General features: G+C 51.1%; 1 protein-coding gene across 1 annotated transcript in view; it reads right to left on the bottom strand.

The window, feature by feature from the left end:
* The window catches only part of SDK1 (sidekick cell adhesion molecule 1), an 822,147-nt gene that overhangs the window by 202,927 nt on the left and 600,193 nt on the right, over positions 1-19,027 (bottom strand). The window contains exons 9-13 of the mRNA XM_073791836.1: positions 17,067-17,261; positions 14,334-14,450; positions 13,033-13,200; positions 10,999-11,101; positions 8,216-8,392 (exon numbers count right to left, since the gene is read on the bottom strand). Of these exons, the coding sequence (XP_073647937.1) occupies positions 8,216-8,392; positions 10,999-11,101; positions 13,033-13,200; positions 14,334-14,450; positions 17,067-17,261 (760 nt within the window). The remainder of the gene's footprint in view (positions 1-8,215; positions 8,393-10,998; positions 11,102-13,032; positions 13,201-14,333; positions 14,451-17,066; positions 17,262-19,027) is intronic.

Below are 19,027 nucleotides of genomic sequence, written 5' to 3'. Positions count from 1 at the left end.
TCAATTTTGTTACCTTCTCAAAGAACCAGCTTTTAGTTTTATTGATCTTTGCTATCGTTTCCTTCATTTCTTTTTCATTTATTTCTGATCTGATCTTTATGATTTCTTTCCTTCTGCTAACTTTGGGTTTTGTTTTTTCTTTGGTTGTTCTTTCTCTAATGGCTTTAGGTGTAAGGTTAGGTTGTTTGAGATTTTTCTTGTTTCTTGAGGTAGGATTGTATTGCTATAAACTTCCCTCTTAGAATTGCTTTTGCTGCATCCCATAGGTTTTGGGCCATCGTGTTTTCATTGTCATTTGTTTCTAGGTATTTTTTGATTTCCTCTTTGATTTCTTCAGTGATCTCTTGGTTATTTAGTAGCATACTGTTTAGCCTCCATGTGTTTGTATTTTTTACAGTTTTTTTCCTGTAATTGATATCTAGTCTCATAGCGTTGTGGTTGGAAAAGATACTTGATACAATTTCAATTTTCTTAAATTTACCAAGGCTTGATTTGTGACCCAAGATACGAAGTATCCTGGAGAATGTTCCATGAGCTCTTGAGAAGAAAGTGTATTCTGTTGTTTTTGGATGGAATGTCCTATAAATATCAATTAAGTCCATCTTGTTTAATGTATCATTTAAAGCTTGTGTTTCCTTATTTATTTTCATTTTGGTTGATCTGCCCATTGGTGAAAGTAGGGTGTTAAAGTCCCCTACTATGATTGTGTTACTGTCGATTTCCCCTTTTATGGCTGTTAGCATTTGCCTTATATATTGAGGTGCTCCTATGTTGGTACATAAATATTTTTTTTATTTTTTATTTTTTCGGGGTACGCGGGCCTCTCACTGCTGTGGCCTCTCCCATTGCGGAGCACAGGCTCCAGACGCGCAGGCTCAGCAGCCATGGCTCACGGGCCCAGCCGCTCCGCGGCATGTGGGATCTTCCCGGACTGGGGCATGAACCCATGTCCCCTGCATCGGCAGGTGGACTCTCCACCTCTGTGCCAGCAGGAAGCCCGGTACATAAATATTTACAATTGTTATATCTTCTTCTTGATCGCTTGATTATTATGCAGTGTCCTTCTTTGTCTCTTGTAATAGTCTTTATTTTAAAGTCTATTTTGCACTGATATGAGAATTGCTACTCCAGCTTTCTTTTGATTTCCATTTGCATGGAATATCTTTTTCCATCCCCTCACTTTCAGTCTGTATGTGTCCCTACGTCTGAAGTGGGTCTCTTGTACACAGCATATATGTGGGTCTTGTGTTTGTATCCATTCAGCCAGACTGCAACTTTAAATCATAAATCAGTACAATGAAGATTAAACTTGAGCTTGAAATGTTGTCTTGTTTTCTCTTTGTGAATTAAGCTTTAAATCAGAAAAGGAACTTTTCTTTCTTTCTTTTTTTTTAGTGGCTTTTAAAAAAATCAGTTTACTGTATGTATTTTTTTAAATATTTATTTATTTATTATTTATTTATTTATTGGCTGTGTTGGGTCTTTGTTGCTGTGTGCAGGCCTCCTCTAGTTGCGGCGAGCGGGGGCTACTCTTCGTTGTGTGTGCCAGCTTCTCATTACGGTGGCTTCTCTTGTTGCGGAGCATGGGCTTCTAGGCACAGGCTTCAGTAGCTGTAGCATGCAGGCTCAGTAGTTGTGGCACATGGGCTTAGCTGCTCTGTAGCATGTGGGATCATCCCAGACCAGGGCTCGAACCCGTGACCCTTGCATTGGCAGGTGGATTCTTAACCACTGCGCCACCAGGGAAGTCCTGAGCTGTTATTTCTATCTGACTTCTCCAATAATGGAACCTCCCTTGGATTTCCAACGAAGGCCAAGATGAAGAAAATGCCAGGATGAAAACATCTTTTCTGCTTCTCCCCATTTCCTGCTGGAATTGGTTTGTTCTGAAACCAAACCAAACCGAAGTAGTTGAAACAGTCCCACCTGAAGACAAACTAAGAATAAACGTGGATAAATTTTCCAAATAAGACAAGTTTCTTCTTTGTCCCGGGATGGAAGTAAACCCTTGGAATTTCCTGAGTGACAGGGGTGTCTTTGCTATTCATGGTGGGCCCCTCAGGCCACACCTGAGTTTGTGCTAAAGGTCGCTTGTTGGGGGGCCCCTGCATAGTTCCAGGAGGGGGGTATACACGCTGGAGAGACCAACCATGTATCAGAGGGCTGGGGCTCTGAGACAGTGACATCAGCCTGACCTTCTGATCCCCCGGGAAGTGGAGGGGTGGGTGCTGGAGACGGAGTTCAATCACGTGGCCAAGGATTCAGTCATGACCACGTAATAAAACCCCATAAGAACTGGACACCAAGCTCAGATGAGTGTCCTGGTCGGTGATCAGACATGTATGTGCCGGGAGGGTGGCGTGTCCTGAGGATACGAGTTTTGTGCTTGGGACCCTCCCATTCCATGCCCTGTGCATCTCCTCATTTGTCTGGTCCTGACTTTTACTTTTTATGATAAAACTGAGATAGTAAATAAGCATTTAGCTGAGCTCTGGGGGTCTCTCTAGGGAGCTACTGAGCTGACGGGGGAGTGAGTCTGTCAGGAGCACGGGGGCCTGTGAGCCCTGGAGCGAGCGGCTGGCGCTGGAGCGAGGACAGTCTTGTTGGGGACAGTGCCCTTCACCTGTGGGGTCTCTGCTAACTCCAGGCACTCAGTGTCAGAACTGCACTGTAAGGACTTGCCCTGAAATGGAAGATTTTCTGACATGAGGAGGGTTAACTTAGCAGGCTGACTAGGGTGGTTGGGGTCTGGGCCGTTTTCTACATGCGGACACTGGCCGTGCTCAAAGAGGCCCCCTGATGGCCACCACGGTCTCACTTCTAAGTCAGGAGGAGAGACGTGCAGGCGGCCTGAGGCCTTGGAAGCAGATGCGGAACCCACGAGCCTGAAAAGACCTCCTTGATGTGGACGGGACGCTGCGGGGCCCTGAGTGGCACCTTACAGCAGGCACAGGAAGAGGCTCCAGGAAAACATGCCAGGGGGCTCCGCCTCCGGGTTGACAGCGAGTCACGAGTCTTTCCTCCCGCCAGGACTAGGGATCTTCTCTGCCCGTCCCTCCTTCCCGTCCGTGGTGACGCTCCAGGATCTCCACTCCATCCACTGTCCACCCTGCACACGGGCATCTCGTGAGTCACCGAGTCCTACCTGCTGGACCTTAGAAAGGCCCACATGCCGGACCCTCTGCTCCGCCCACCCACCAGCCCTCCTAGAGCCGTCGCACTCAGGCCGCATGGAACCTTCTGCACTGTCGGGGTCACGCCACACCCCTGCACCCTCTGCAGCTCCCCCTCCATGCTCATGAGCTCCATCCCCACACTGGGTGCGTGGAACCGCCCGGCCGTGACCAAGGCCATCACCAGTGACTCGCAGCTCCCTGAGCCAGGCCGTTCCCACCTGTGCCGGAGAATCCAGCTCAGCTTCCAAAGCTCCGGAGCTCAGTCTCTCCTCAGTGAAGACCTCCTGGGCCTCCCTCTTGCCCTTGACGCACTCTGGAGCAGAACTGATCACGTCTGCCCCTCGACGCCCTCTGCAGTCCGTAGCTCTTTCAGTTGAGGAAGCCCTTGGAGCAGCTCAGGCAAGTCCCTCTGTCCAGCCTCAGAGCTGGATGCTCACCCAGGTGGGAGTCTGGGAAGAGTGGCTTCCGATGCCCCCCCTCCCAGCGCTGAAAAGCCTCCCAGGAGAATACCACAGGGCGCGCCAGAAGTAGGCACCAGAACAGCAACAACGGCAGCCCTGAGCTTGGTGTGGAGGCGTGAGAAAAGACTTAAAAAGAGTGACGAGACTTCGGAACTTAAAAGGCAAAGTGGCCTTGAGGCATTTAGAACAGGAACCGAGATCTAAAGCCCAGTGGTGCCCAAGGACATCACTGTCCGTGATGCAGCTAGAAATAACGAGCCCTCGTCCACTGCTGCCCCAGAAGAGGGTGGCCCACGCAAAGTGTCTTCTTTACAGACATCACAGGACTCAGAGTTGGAAGGAAATTTAGATTTTTTCCCCCCTAGTTCCAGCTTCTCCCCTCCATGGAAATTCCCTCTAGCGTACCTCGTGTCCAATATTACCTGTTTCCTAATGCAAAGAACTTTTTAATACGCATTGGAAACGTACACTATTTCTTTAAATGATGTTTCGGTTACCTGGAAAATCAAGCTTTGCGAGATACTTGACTAATCTATCAATAGCCGATAAATGAGGCTTTAATATATTCTGAATCCATCTCAGAGAAGCTCATCTAATAGCGGGAGACTGTGTCCTGGCACCTTCTCCGCCAAGTCTGAAAGGAGATAAATGGTCAGCCAGTGACTCACAGACAGTGATTTGCAGACAGGGCGGCAGCTAAAAGGCTCTGCGAACAGCAGGGACGACGGGGACGAGGCCAGTGCTGTCACTTCAGTGAGTTAAGGAGAAATCATCGTCAGGAAGATGACGCACCATAACGTCAGAAATTAACAACAAAGCCTGGGCCGCAGGGGACGGCGATGAGCGGGGTGTGCTTGAGAGGAACGGCTTGGGGAGAGGCTCGGGAGAAGGCGGTTGGGACAGTGGTGGCCATGGGGAGCTGCTCTGGTGGGAGAGGATTGGGTAAGCATTTCCTGCGCAAAAGCACTGTCCCTCTAATGCACAAATGACACCTTGGTCAAACCCATCTCCTCTGGCTTCTCTCTGAGGATGAAGGCGATGGGGGCCTGATAACTCTCGAGAGATGGTATTAAATCGTTCGCTCCCTATTATGGCTTTGTCGGAAGTGGTTTTATTGAAAGAAACCTCTCCCACTGCCTCGGGGTCCGAGTCTTCCAGTCGCTCTGTAAGTCAGGTTTTTCTCTGTACTCCCGGCTCAGAAGAATTAGTCTCTGATCTCAGAAGGAATGATGCAATGCTAATTGGGTCTTCAAATGATTAACAATCAATCCAAAAAGCCTTCGCGCCTGGTCCCTCACAGCAAGAAGCTTTGGGGGTCCGGAGTCACCCCAGAACCAGTTCCTTCCTGTAAGGCCCTAGCAAACTAGCAGGAGAGACACAGCTAACAGAACTGGTGACTGGCATTAACGATGACCGTGTGTTGTTAATTTACCAGACGCATAAGGAGACCCTCTGGGATTGCAGACGCCTCTCCTCTCGGGGAGAGGATGAGGCAGACGCCTCAGAAATTAGTACCTCCTCGGCGGTACCAAATCCCAAACCCATTTCAACCTGGTAAGTGGAGCAGGGCTTCCTCAGACACTGATGGGGCACCTGCTATGCCCCTGGCGCCGTTCCATGCACGGTGGGCTGGCTCCGCAGCAGACAGACACACCTAGCGTGTCAGAGGATAAAAGAGAGAAACTTCCTGGCCCCGGGTGACGGGGAGGGTGCCGCGGATGAAAAGAGGAACATTTTTTTTATAAGATGGCGAGGAATGGTAAGAGCTGTGACTGACTGTCTGCCCTAAGCTAGGCTCCCGGCCAGGATTTACAAACAGCGGTCCACTCAAACCTCACGGCCACCCTTTAAGGTCAGTGGCAACGTGCCCAGTTTACAGGTGAGAAAACTGAGACTGAGGTGCGAGGTGACCTGCCCGAAGTCACACAGTCAGGGAGAACTGGGGAGGGGTCTCCAGGCCAGCCTCGCTCCAGAGAGCCGGTGACCCTGCGGGGACTGTGGCTTCTGCCCGCACGGTGCCTTCCCCCCCACCCCCCGGCCCCCGGCTGGCACGGCACCAACTACCGAGCAAACCAATAGGAGAGCTGCCAGCAGGCGGCCTGCTTCTGAAAAGCCCACTTGTGACGCTCCTAATTTCTCCATTTAACAAAGTAGCTTTTAACTCAAGTGGGGAGGCTGGGGAAGCAGGCTTTCAGGTCCTTCGGAAGGACACTATTTAGCCACAAGTACCTCTCAGTCACTCCTGCAACGGGAGATTCTGTTGTCATCTGAGTGAGTCAGGAAAATGTTACTGGGCTGGGTTTGTAAGTTCTCCGAGAAGCGCAGAAGACCCTACAATCCCGAGCTGTGATTGTCATTCTTGCTCTCGTCATCACTGATGTCTCAGAGTTAAGACCTTACTGGATGTAAAGATACACCACGCTCCTACCTACAACCTTCCCCATTCATTCTGATTTGGAAGAGTGGAGTGCTTATTACACCAACAATTCACAAGGAACCACCGTCTTCCAAATCAGCTCTGTAACCAGCTGTACCTAAATTGGTTTGAATCACGAATCCGCAAGTATTTCTATATTTAGAGATGAGGTGTTTTACCATCACACAAAGCCTATTATTTTATAGATACAGCAACATTGGCTGAAAAATGTATTTTACTTAGAGGAAATCAAATAAGCAAATACTAGGGGAGCTGTGCAAATCAGTAGGACATAAACGTTGTGCAGAAAAGGAAGAGTTCACTGCACTGGAAGCACACGATTTGGCTTCTGCTGACAGAGTCTTTATGAAATGCTAACACTTATTTATGTGGTACCAATGATGGATGATCTGAGAGTTCTCAAAGGTAGTTTAAAAATTGGGAATAGCACAGCGCATCACGTGAATTCACTGGTTATGGATGCCAACGTCATCAACAATTTTTAAAAGATCCCCACGTGAGCTATGGATGGAGGAGGAAAGCCCGCCGATCAGAGCTGAGCAAGGGTTGGCCGTCCAGCTCTCGACGGTGGGGGGAGCCCAGGGCACATGAGCATCTAAGGGAAGGCGATCCGGGAGGATCGCCGGGGGCCTGCAACAAACACACATTCATTCAACCAACCAACGTGTATTTATTGAGCGCCTACGGTATGCCAAACACTGCCAGGCACTCACAATGCAGAGCCGTGCCACCCTTCTACTTCAAGAGGGAAGAAGTCGCCCGCGTGATCGGTGCTGACGAGGGCGGAGCAGGTGCTGGGAAGCACGGGAGAGACAGCCTGCATCCCGGGGGCAGGAAGGGATCCTGCGCTGATTCCCAGAGGAGGGGCGCACCCTTCAGGGGAGGTGACAGAAGAGCCAGGCCAAGCCGTGGAGGCAGCAGAGGCTGAGGTGCCCTGGATGGGGGCCCGGGGGCCCAGGAGGGCAGGAAGAGCCCAGGGTCAGCGGGTCCAGTGGCGAGAGGCAGGGTGGGGAGACCCCCACTGGTCCTCTAGGGCTGAAAGGCAACTGGGCGATCTTTGATCACAACAGGTGACTAACCTCTGCGGAGCACAAGGTCATCCTGGGGAGGCCAGCCTGGAGGTAGAACGGCGCTTTCCCAGGTGCCGCAGATCCAACAGCCGGCCTTTCTGGACTAGCAGCTGCCCGTCATTAACCCGTCAAATCCCACGCACAGGCTGGCGGAGAGCTGCTTGTTCAGGTCTGTGTGCAGCCAACACGGGGGGCCCTGGGTGCAGCACTGAGCAAGCGTCCTTCCTTTTCCTTTTTAATTCCCTCGGCCAGGCCTGGGGATTCAAAGGCAAACGAGACATGCCCCTGTACTCAGCATTCACAGCCTATTTCAGGGAATGAATTTTGCCTATAGAAGCCTTCCTGGATCGCAGTGGGCAGAGTCCCGTGAGAAAGACCTCTCACAGGCCCTTCCTGACGGCCAGCGTGCCCCTGTCGACCAGAGGGGCTGCTGCCGGCCAGCCCTGCCCCGCTTCTCTAGTTTCCGGTTTGACTTCTGTGCGTATGGGCTGGGGGAACATCTTTGGGGGCAACATTTTTAAAAAGCAGATAAATACGTGTCGGAAAAACACACCGGGTCAGCAGGCTTTTCAGCTTCCTGCCCGTGCGGAGGGGGAGCTGTGGGAGGATGAGCTCGGAGCACAGAGGTGGACGCAACCAGGGCTCCCACGGCCCCCGCCCCCAGGAAGGCCCAGGGAGAGGGAACGGGGCTCACGGAGAGGCCGCTGGCTTTCCTGGGACCTGGGCCAACCCGACACTGACCGGAAGCTTCTGACGGGCATCACTTGGAAAAGTGGACCTGCTGTCACTTACACACGGTGTGGTAAACAGTCTACAACGATATGGGCTCAATGCAGAGAATGTGATAAAAGGGATCAATGAGGAGGAAAACCAGTAATTAAACCATCTAAACCGAAGCTGAACATATTATCATTTTAAGGTTACCAAAAAAACCCCAACCCTGTAAGTGTACGTGCCTGAGGCCCAAGGCGGTGGCCTCTGACTGTTGGCTTGCGACCCATCACGCGTGTTACGTGATGGTCACATGGGGGAGGGTTGACACTGTGAACACGGAGCAGCCGCGATACTCACATCACCTCCAGGCGGGCTGTCCTGGAGTCGTTCCCGCCCTCAGAGATGACTCCACAGGTGTAGTCTCCAATGTCGCCTGACCACGTCTGGCTAATGAGGAGGGACCCGTCCTTCTCCACCACAATCCTGGAGCTGCCAGATGGGGTGATGATCACGTTGTCCTTCTTCCACACGTAGCTGTGGGTCAAGCAGAGAGTCCTGAGTTAGGACCCCAGTCGCTGATCCTTCCCTGTCTGTTAAAAAGCAAGCAGCTGGGGCTTCCCTGGTGGCGCAGTGGTCAAGAATCCGCCTGCCAATGCAGGAGGCACGGGTTCGAGCCCTGGTCCGGGAAGATCCCACATGCCGCAGAGCAACTACTAAGCCCGTGAGCCACAACTACTGAGCCCACGCGCCACAACTGAAGCCCGCGTGCATAGAGCCCGGGCTCCGCAACAAGAGAAGCCACCACAATGAGAAGCCCACGCACCGCAAGGAAGAGTAGCTCCCACTCGCTACAACTAGAGAAGCCTGTGCACAGCAACAAAGACCCAACACAGCCATAAATAAATAAATTTATTAAAAAAAAAAAAGCAAGCAACTGATGACCTTGTGAGTACAGTAAAAACCGCCAAACTGTGCTCTTAAAAGGGTGATATTTAATACTACGTGAATTACATCTTAAAAAAAAAAGGAAAAGTGACCAGATGTCTTGTCACAATACAAAGATAGAGGCTGAAGTTAAAACAGGACAAAAAGACAAGTGCAGACATTCGTCTGTCTTTGGGCTCAGGACGGGGAGCCTGAGGGCTCCTGACCACCCGTGTCACCACTGCAACTGTACCTCCCGCTCCTGCAGGAAGGTCTCTGGGGGACAAGAGTGTAGCCTGGGCAGGGGGCAAGGTCCCCAGGGTGTCCCCGTACACGTTTTCTTAAAATCCAACCATTCTGGGGACTTCCGTGGTCGCAGAGTGGTTAAGAATCTGCCTTCCAATGCAGGGGACGTGAGTTCGATCCCTGATCAGGAAACTAGATCCCACATGCCGCAACTAAGAGTTCGCATGCCACAACTAATGAGCCTGCCAACCGCAACTAAGGAGCACACGTGCTGCAACTAAGAGCCGGTGCAACCATAAATGAATAATATAATATAAATAAAAATGTTAAAAAAATCCAACCATCCTGGCAGACTGTCCTTAACACCGCATCTCTTTCTCTTGTAATTCCTTATGACATTTAGCACATTTTTCTTCTCAAATGTAGACTCCACTAAGAGCCTGTCCAGCCCCTCACCAGTCACGGCTGGATGAGATCAAAGTGCTGGCTTTCCTTTCCAAAGTCCTGGATTGCATTTCCAGAATGCACCCCATTCTTTAAAGGCTTAATGCACACAGAGCACAGACATTTACAAACTGCTCCTCTGCAGTTACCCCCAGACAGAGCAGGACTGTCTCCACCAGAAGGAAGTGAATCAGCTGCTCACTTGGGGAGCAGCATTCGGCAGCCAGTGTCCCTTAGGGCCAGGTGCTCCTTGGGGCAAAGGAACCCAGGACAAGGGGTGCCCCAGAGGAAGCCGCCTACTTCCTTCTCAGGAGGGAAGCTCCGATTTTGTCTGTTTAATCACACTAAAGAAGTTACAAGAAAACCACAAAGGTCTGAGGGGGGTTTCTGGTGTGCCCTTAGGGTAGCAGAAAACTGGCTCATTTGTCCTTCGTTCGGTGACACTCCCAAGTCCTTTAGAAACGAATGAATTCCTTCCTAGAATCCTAGATTTCTCCAGGTAATCTCTAACTTGTTGGCTTTCGTTTCTTCGTTTTGCATTCAACATTCTTGTAACGAAAGCAAACTTGGTTTCTGAGCTCTGGGGAAACTCCAGAGAGACAGGTAGAGATGTGGAAATTCACGATTTGTCAAACACCTGCCCAGGAAGAGTGAGGAAACAGCTTAGTCTCCGAATCCGGTGAGTAACGTATGTAAACGTCGACAGCCACCTCCCTCTGCTCAGTGTGAAATGTTCCAGAAAGGAGGGCATCTTGATTCTATCATTTGGCTAACTGCATGCCTTTGGGGCTAAGGCCAGAGTGAAAATACTAGGATGACTGCATCTTTCTTTCTAGATTCATTTTCAAGGCTGGTTCTGAAAATTAAAAACTATTCTGAAAGGGGCAGCCCTTTGGGAAGAAGCTCGCCACCGACAGCCAGCTGTGTCTGCTGCCGCGTGTCTACCTGGGCTGTCACGTTCTTCATCACGACCGTCCCCGTCTGAGTCAAACAAAGACAGGTGTCACCACCCACTTCGTGGCCCTTCACGTCCTCTGGGTGCCCTGGTTCCCCGCAGTTTCCTCTAAGTGTGTTAGATAACCGCAGGTGCCTTTCTTCCATGCGGAACTCCCTCTCCCCATGACACAGTGGCGCCATCCTTGGAGTAGAGAAAACCCCTCGAGGCTAGCACAGCCCCAGCACAAACACTGCTGAAATCCCATTCGATCCCTCTGGATTTTTCTCTCATTAAGTATCAGCCTCTGACAAGTACGTTTTACAGATAGTGTATTAACCTTGGCAGAAAAATCATGAAAAGCTGTATTGAAGTCATGAGGTGGAACATAGCTCACTGTAAATAATACATAAGGCTGGAGTGGAAAATGGGATTTGTGTGATTAATGATGGAGCCCAGACTGTAAGATGCTCTAATCAGGGATCTGTGGCTGGAATCAAAGTTTCTGAAATTCTCCCTTCTCATCTCTACTTCAGTTCCCCAGCTCCCAGAATACTAATGAGCCCCAAACGTTGTAATTGACCGAGCTGACCGGAGAGAAGTGCGGGGGTCGTGGGTGGTCCCACAGTGCAGCGTGGCCGTGGTCCCCTTAATCACCACGCGGTCCTCCGGAGGGTTCACGATGGACGTTCGATCTGGAAAGACACAAGTCGCGACTCAGACAAGATTACGTGCCTGAGCGTTTCCTCCCTCAGGGGGTGACGAATTGGTCATCTGACATCAAAACCTCCTAGTTTTCTCTTAGCTCGGCAAAACCAGTGCACATGGAAAGCACCCAGAAACGTTCAGGGAATTGAAAGCAAGCCTGTCCGCCTCCCCCAGCCCGTCTCAGGTCACTCCCGGACCTCAGACACTCCGGAAGGAAACAAGAAGGAAGATCGTATGCAGACGGTTAGCGGGTTCTACACCCTGGATTCTTTCCCAAGATTGTCAACATTCTGGTAATTTCTACTGTCTACACAGCACGTCATGACTTTGCAAAGTGCTTTCATTTATGCTGTTTCACTTGATCCTCACAACAGTCTTGTGAGGGTTGTGATAATCCTTTTCCCAGTCATCAGGAAGGAAAACTGATACAAGTACAGGGTCTTGCCTGATGCCACGGGGCCAGTAAGCAGTGGGGCCTGGTGCCAGGTGCAGGCCTGCAAGATCGTCCGGACCTGCGGCCGCCCGACACTCCACAGCTACCAGGGCCAAGGCCCTGGAGACGGCCCTGGGGTGTGTGTCCCCACGCTGCACACCTCTCGGGAGGGCGCCGCTCGGGCACCAGGAAAGGAGACGGAACTTGGAGCCATGAGACTGGGTTCAGAGCCCAGCCCGACGGCTTACCAGGGGGCATCCAGAGAAACGCCTCAGAGCTTATTAGTTTTCTTGTCTATGAAAGGGGGTGCTGCTACACTCACGCTGGGACAGAACAGAGTAGCTGACGCCTGGGAAGACCCCTGCAGGCCACACAGCACTGCACCAACCAGTCTAGGGCTATTATAATTTTGAATCTCAGCAGATCCACAAAATTTTCCAGTGAGGGACCTACAGAGATGCAGACGTCAGTTTTCCACAAGCTTTTAAATTTATGGTTAATTTTTGGGGACACTGGATGAATCAGATGTGGTTGATAGAATAGACCACCAAATGGAACAAAAGCTCTTTTTCAGTGCTTAACAATATTGGAGGATTTGGATTCATTCCTTTTAAACTTGTGATATTTTTAGAACACCTAATAAATGAGAAAGGGTCATTTATCGAAGCGGACCAACTATATCATAGGAAACGCTAAGCAGACATGAAACAAAGCACAGTTTAGTTTTTCCTCAAGGATGGCATTTTAACAAGTTAGTCACTCAGGCAAGTTAAAATTTTCTCTCCTCGTATAGACGGCTTTACAAAAATCTATTAGTGAGCACTGACTGTCTCTTGCTTCTTTGAACAATAATTTTTTAGTGATACAGGTATGGATGAAGCAGAGAGAGAAAAGTTTATCAGCCAGTGAAGCTAAACACCTGGTAATCCAATCCTTATGTTCTGGAAGACAATTTATTCTGCACTTCAGAAACCCGTGTTATAGATAAAATAAAGAGAAAGAAAAGCTGGAGGAACCACAAAGATCCTTCAGTTCTCTCCTAACATAGAGGAAACATCCACATTTAATAGACGAGGAATGTTTTAGTTGGCTATAACGACAGTATAGAAAAAATGCTTTCTCTGGGATTTTCAACCTGGGTCCACTTTTCTTACGTGATGCTTATAAGATTAGCCAACCTATCAGGTTTTTTTTTTATTTGAGCTAGTTTTGGGGGTAATATCCCTACTCTACTGAGGTTAAAAAGTTAATCTTTTCTCTCTCCTGAAACGTCCCCATTAAATCTTTGAAGACATTTTCTAATTATTCTTTTAGAAGCTGAAAAATTAATTACTCAACAGATTTCTCCAAATTAGTTGTAAAAATAATGATTCTCCTTTGATTGGATTAGCGAGTCCAAGGGCATATATTGACATCCCCGAGCACAGATGACACGCCGATTAAACCATTATGAACAGAGAGCTGCACACGGGCTGTGGTCCTTACTCCACACGGTGAGCGTGGCAGACGCGTTCAGGGAGCCCTCGGAGTTGGCTGCACAGCACGTGTAGTTGCCGGCATCCTGGATTAGGACAGGGGTGATCTGCAGACCCCCAGACTCAAGGAGCGTGAACCTGGGAATTCGCACAGAGCCACTGGCCAGAATGTGGTTTCCTGGGGACGACAGACAAAACAGCAACGTGAGAACTGCAACGTTCGAGAGAAGGTAGTGCTCTGGCCGCACCCAAGAAGATAATGTGAGGAAATAATCAGAAGGAAGCGGAAACGTGATGCACAAAAGTAACCAAAGCAGTTCGCTTTAGCGTTCATTAGAATAACAGAAACCAAGAGCATCCTACTCGTCCAATGTTGACAGATTTGGTTACACAAGTTATGAACCATGTATGTGATTGTTTCCTTTGGGTGACTGATTCTGAGTTTTCTTTATACGTGTATGCATTTGAAAACTTTCTCTATGAAGCCATTATTACCTTCTAAATCAGGAAAGACAAAAGAAAATATATAAAATGAAAGAACCCCTCTTTCTGATTAATCTGTAGGTTCCCAGATCTTCATAAGCCACGGCCCCAGTGCACGAGTCATACCTGAGAGCTGGGAAGCCACCGACTGGTTTTCTGGGAGTGAAAAAAGATGTAAGTTTTGACGTTTCTCCCAGATCCAGTCCCCTAAGCATGACCAGTTAATCGATGAGGACGAACCCAACTCAGCCGCGGTTCGTTAAGGACAGACTATGTGCGCTGTTCGTTTAGTGGCAGGTGTGCTGAATGTGTGGACAGGGCTGCAGACGAGCTGCAAAGAGCCCAAGATGTGACACCACTCCTCACAGGAGCTGAAACTACAGTCGGATTAAGAGAGCCACACACGTCAAGCTGCGGAGGACGCAGGCGATCCTGTGCTAGAGCAACTTTCTTAGAAATGAAGGCGGATGTAGTCTTGACTGTGACTATTACCAAGGAAGCACTCCTGCATTCACGAAGGGGAAGCTGCGGCTGAAATCCAGAGCCCGTCGGGCCCGGGGCACCCGGGGAAGGGCTTGACGGAGGACCGCACCATTCACACGGCGTACAGAAACGTGCTTCCTCTTCCGGGCTGTGAGCTGCACACAGCTTAAGGGGTCTTGCGCGTCTGACCCCTCCCCGTGCCCCTAGCATCGGCCCCTGGTGGGTGCTCAGTCAATGGATTTTTACTCTTTACCGAACGAATGAGTGAGAATGACCAACACAACGCGGGGCCGCTGGGCTCACTTGCTGCGTCGGCCGCGCCCTGCAGCAGGTGCGAGCGCCTACCTCTCCTCCACGCGATGGCCGGCCTGGGAGCCCCGGACACCTCACAGCTCAGGACGGCCGTCGTCCCGTCAGTAACCGTGGTGTCCGCCGGAAGCTGGGTGAAGGCTGGGGCGACATCTAGGCAGAGGAGGTGAACAGTGAAATATTCAGTGCGTCGTCCCTCGGAAACGCTCAAGCCAGCCTGGTGGAGTCATCCACCTGGGCTTTTACAGAACTAATCACAGAGATAACTGAGTGATGAAAAATGAAAACCTCTCAGGAAGACTGCAGCCCTCCACTACCCATCTCCCAGGCATCACCATCTTTGTTTACAGCCTGAAGAGAAATACGGTCTCGTGACGTAATGGACACACAAGTGGGGAAGAGCAGGAAGAACTGTTTTGACCGACGTTAAAGAGAAGAGAGATGTTTATTTAGATAAATCAAACAAGCTGCTTTCATTAGGTAAAGAAAAAGGAAAAAGCTAGTTTCTGAATATCCTACATCGTCCTGAAGATGACACTTTGACACTTCCTAGGATCCGTTCTGAAAGTTAAAACGACCAGATTCCAAGGGCTTCAGAGAAGAATCCCTGGGGGGAGCGTTGGGTCTTCCTGTTCACGGGGGACTGCCCGGGCCTCCAGCTTCCAGCAGCCCTGAGTCAGACCCAGGAAGACAGCGGCAGCTCGGGCCGGCTTCGGGGAGGACTCCGCTGACTCTGCACTACTTTGCGAAAGATTAAGCCAGAACCCCTGAGTCCCAGCCGTGACCTGCAGCGCCCAAATCCTGTGTCGGGGTCCCTGGGGTGCCTGGGCCAATGCCCCCGGGGCAGAAGCGGGCAGGCCCAGTGGACCCTGGGGCAGCCGCCCGCCTCTGCCCTCCCTCCCCGCTGGGCGTCCACCTCTGGTGCGAACCCCTGGATGACGTGGGGGCCCCCCGACTGGTCTCTTCCGCTCGTCCCCTCACTGTCCCCCCACACCAGGTGCGGAGGCCCTCTGAAAGCTTCAGACGACGCCCGGCCAGTGCCCACCTCAGAGCCGCGAGGCCCCACTCGCCCCCTCTGTGCCCGCACACACCTGGGCCGGCCTGTCCCTCCACGCATCTGTCGGGCCCCTGCAGCTCCCACCTGCACCGTGGCACGCACCTCTCCAAGGCTCTGCAGGGCAGCGTCCTCCCCACCTGCAGGCCTCAGCTCCAGTAATAACCCTCTCATCTCAGAGAACCCAGCCCCCTGCGCCCGCCCTCTAACGAGCTTCCCTGGCCGCTCTGGGCCTCGCCTAGTCTTCCTCTGTAGGGCCCCCAGCGCCCTCGGCCGTCTCTCCCCTCCCCCAGGACCCTCCGTCCTGGAAGCACGAGAACCTGTTCTTCACAGCATCCTCTCAGCTCTGTCCCCGCGCCTCACGGGCCCAGAGTAGCTGACACAGGTGCTCACTAAACGTTTGTTAAGTGAACGAATAAATATTGATTGTTCTACACACTACTTTTCTTTCACTAAAAGTACTTTAATTAAAAAAAATCCCTTTTGCCAAACCCCGTACTTACAAAACAGACACGCAGCGTTACCATTATCACACATTTATTTGTTCACTCTCCAGTTGTCACGGTAACCAGGTGAAGTAGCACTTTCATTTAAATTTCCAAACCGATCCTCCTAAGAACCCTGTGAACTGGGCTGGTGGGTTCCATTTTGAAAAGAAAACTGAGTCTGAGAGAAATCGGGTGATCTGCCCTGGGTCTCTCCCGAGAGCAGCGTCTGCAAACCACCAGCCTGGGCCTAATCCAGCCTGTCCCTGCTTTTGTAACGGAGTTCTGTGGAACAGCCACGTCTGCTCAGAACCGTCTGCGCTGCCTGCAGGCCACGACAGCAAGGTGAGGAGCAGCAACGGAAGCCACGTCCTTCAAAGGCGAAAACAGGCACCATCTGGTTTTGTACAGAAAAAGCTTGCCCATCCCTGCCCTACAACATCCACTGTTCCAAACAGGCTGAAATCATTCTAATTGATCAAAACACAGTTTTTGGCTTAAGTCCCCAGTATTATCTCTGCTGCTTGAAGTGATACTGGTTTCCTATGCTCCACAACGGAGGGGAAATTTGACCCCCGGCCAAGGCTGGAGGAAATGACCCCTAGTTTACCAAAACATATGCGTGAATATTTCAGGATTGCGTCGGTCCCTTCCTACTTTTGGCTGACGAGAGCCACTGGCCACGCACACGCTGACCAGTCTGCTTTCTCCGATGGCTCTCAGCATTTTGCTTCCAAAAGGGCAGACGTGAAAGGTAGGGTTCCCTAATCACTAAATCCTACTTCGTTTTAGAAGAACAACATTGCGACTATGGGAGATTAAAGAGAAAACCCGCAAATATAATAAAAACCTTTACCTTTACTTCATTTGTCAGAGTGCCAAAGTATTTCTGTTACTGGGACAATAAAAGAAAGTCACAAAAGAACTATAATTGTTCAATAAAACTAAAATAGAGAATGAATGTAAAAAAATGGAAAAAAGATCCAAAGAAAAAGACTCGGGATGAGCTGCTGTTCACTTAACCGTCTTTCCGGTTCTGTCCAGAAAAATGGGGAGTGTGTTCCTATGTCTCAGCAAAGCGGTGTGTTCAAGGGCTGGGAAGGTCAAGGCTCCAGAGGGCCGGGGGGAGCGCCGGGATGGGGGTGCTCGGGCTGAACAGACACGGGCGTTTTCTGACATGTCCATGGGGCGAGGACTGGGGAGGCCGGCTCTGCAGGGGGTAGTACTCACTGGTGACGTCCAGGTAGGTGTAGGTCTGGACCTCCCCGCCCTCGTTACTGGCGAAGCACTGGAAGATTCCTGAGTCCTCCGGACGCAGCTTCTGGACGCGCAGGCCTCCACTTGACAGCACGTGGTATCGAGGGCTCTGGAGCTTGTTGATGGAGACCGCGTCCTTGAACCACCGGAGGGTGGGAAGAGGGGCCCCTGTGCAGAAGGGAAACAAGAATCGTTGAGCTTCAAGAACTCCTTACGTGAGGGCTAAACGGCAGTATTTCAACGGGCATTTTCTCATCTAGTCGTCCCTCCCAGCACCCTGTGAGGCGTCATTTTTCTCATCGTATGTGAAGACGGGCAGGGAGAGGCCCGAAGGGGGCGGTGTGGGGCAGCTGCAGACCCTTCCGGCTCTTCCCACGCCTGTGCTCTTGTCCAGATGGTTCTGGCCGTGACTGACCTCGGGCAGGGCTGGGAGGAAGGTCTCTGTCTCTGCCTCTCCGGCTCGGGAAGGGTCACCAGGGCGGAGACTGTGCCACTCGGCAGAGCACTTAACCCCGCCTTGTCCCCGCAGGGAACAAGGGTCACAGCGACCTCAAAGGTGGCTGTGAAGGTTAACTGGGTCAGTACACGAGTACCGCCTGGGGCCCGGCCCATGGCGCGCGCGGACAGAGCCGCTCGCTGCTCGTCGCCACAACTAAGGCCAGTGCCAGCGCGCACCGGCTTGGCAACAGCTCTAAGGAGCGGGATATCGCTGACCACCCGCTAGCGCGCCGTGCCGGGGCAGTGATGGGTTAGGTAAAGGAATAAGCACAGGAGGCATATCTGGTTCAGGCTGGGGAGACACGAGAGGTCCACGCTGTGGCTGCAGGAAGTCACCTTGGCCCCCGACCCTGTACCCAAGAGCGGAGTGAGCTGAGATCACAGCCAAGACTTCGACCAAGAGGGCGAGGGCCACGCTGAGGCTCGGGGCCCAGCTGCCCCTCCTGGGTGCCCCTTCCTCATCCTGATGATGTTATGGGGCAGACCTAGGCCTCCAGGCCGTGAGACGAGTTGCTCGCGGTCTCGCCACCTGGAAGGAGGTTGAGGCTGGGGTCGGATGGGGCGTATGCAGCGGACAAGGTCACTGGGGAAGAACCCAGGTTGTCGATGAAGGGACTGTCCTTAGCCCGGGAGCACGAGGACCTCTGTTGCTCGTCCCCCAAATGGGTGTGGTCAGTGCAGGTAACCAGGCGATGATGCACTATTTCCTGGCGGCCTCGCTGCATGGGACACACCGGGCTCCTCCTCTTGCTGGCTTTTCCGGGAGCCTCGGGGAACCAGCTGAGGGAAGACTGCTCCGTTCTCCTTCTTCCTGGACCTGAGCAGGGTCAGGTTATCCAGGGAGGGTAGACAAGAGAGCCCGTCCAGGGAACGAGACCACGGCACTCAAGACAAGAGTTCTGGGCTCCGGGGGGCACAGTGTGTTTGTTCTGGCCCTGCGGGAAGTGCAGAACGTCTGGGCTTATTTCTGGATCTCAGATGGTGCTGTGCCTCAGTCTCCCTAAATAGACAATGAATTTAAATAAAATATCTTGATGTGATTCATGCTGAAAGGCACACCCAAATCCCTTGCCTTAAGATGCTATGTAGGTATAAGATGTCTTCCTTAATAAATAAAGTTAATGTCGTGGAATATTTCAAGAGAAGGTATTCTCAGATTCTGTTCTTTGCCTAAATTATGCTTCCTGTCACTTTTCATTAAATCAGGAAATTAAAAAAAAAATCCATTGCAAGGTAGAAGCATAAGCAATCCATGTAAACTCTCATAAGAGCAATTACATGATGTAGTTTTCATAAAGAAGAACCACTTCACATGCTGCTATAGTTACATTGTTAAAAGGAAGAAGTAAATTATATGATGGCAATGCAAGGCTGAAAGACCCGTTCAGCGTATATTTATCAGCGTGTACTTAACAAGCAGTTTACTCTGCAGATAT

This window comes from Tursiops truncatus, chromosome 15 (genome assembly GCF_011762595.2).
Source record: "Tursiops truncatus isolate mTurTru1 chromosome 15, mTurTru1.mat.Y, whole genome shotgun sequence".
Taxonomy (NCBI): Eukaryota; Metazoa; Chordata; class Mammalia; order Artiodactyla; family Delphinidae; genus Tursiops; species Tursiops truncatus.
This window is presented reverse-complemented; position numbering and strand designations above follow the sequence as displayed.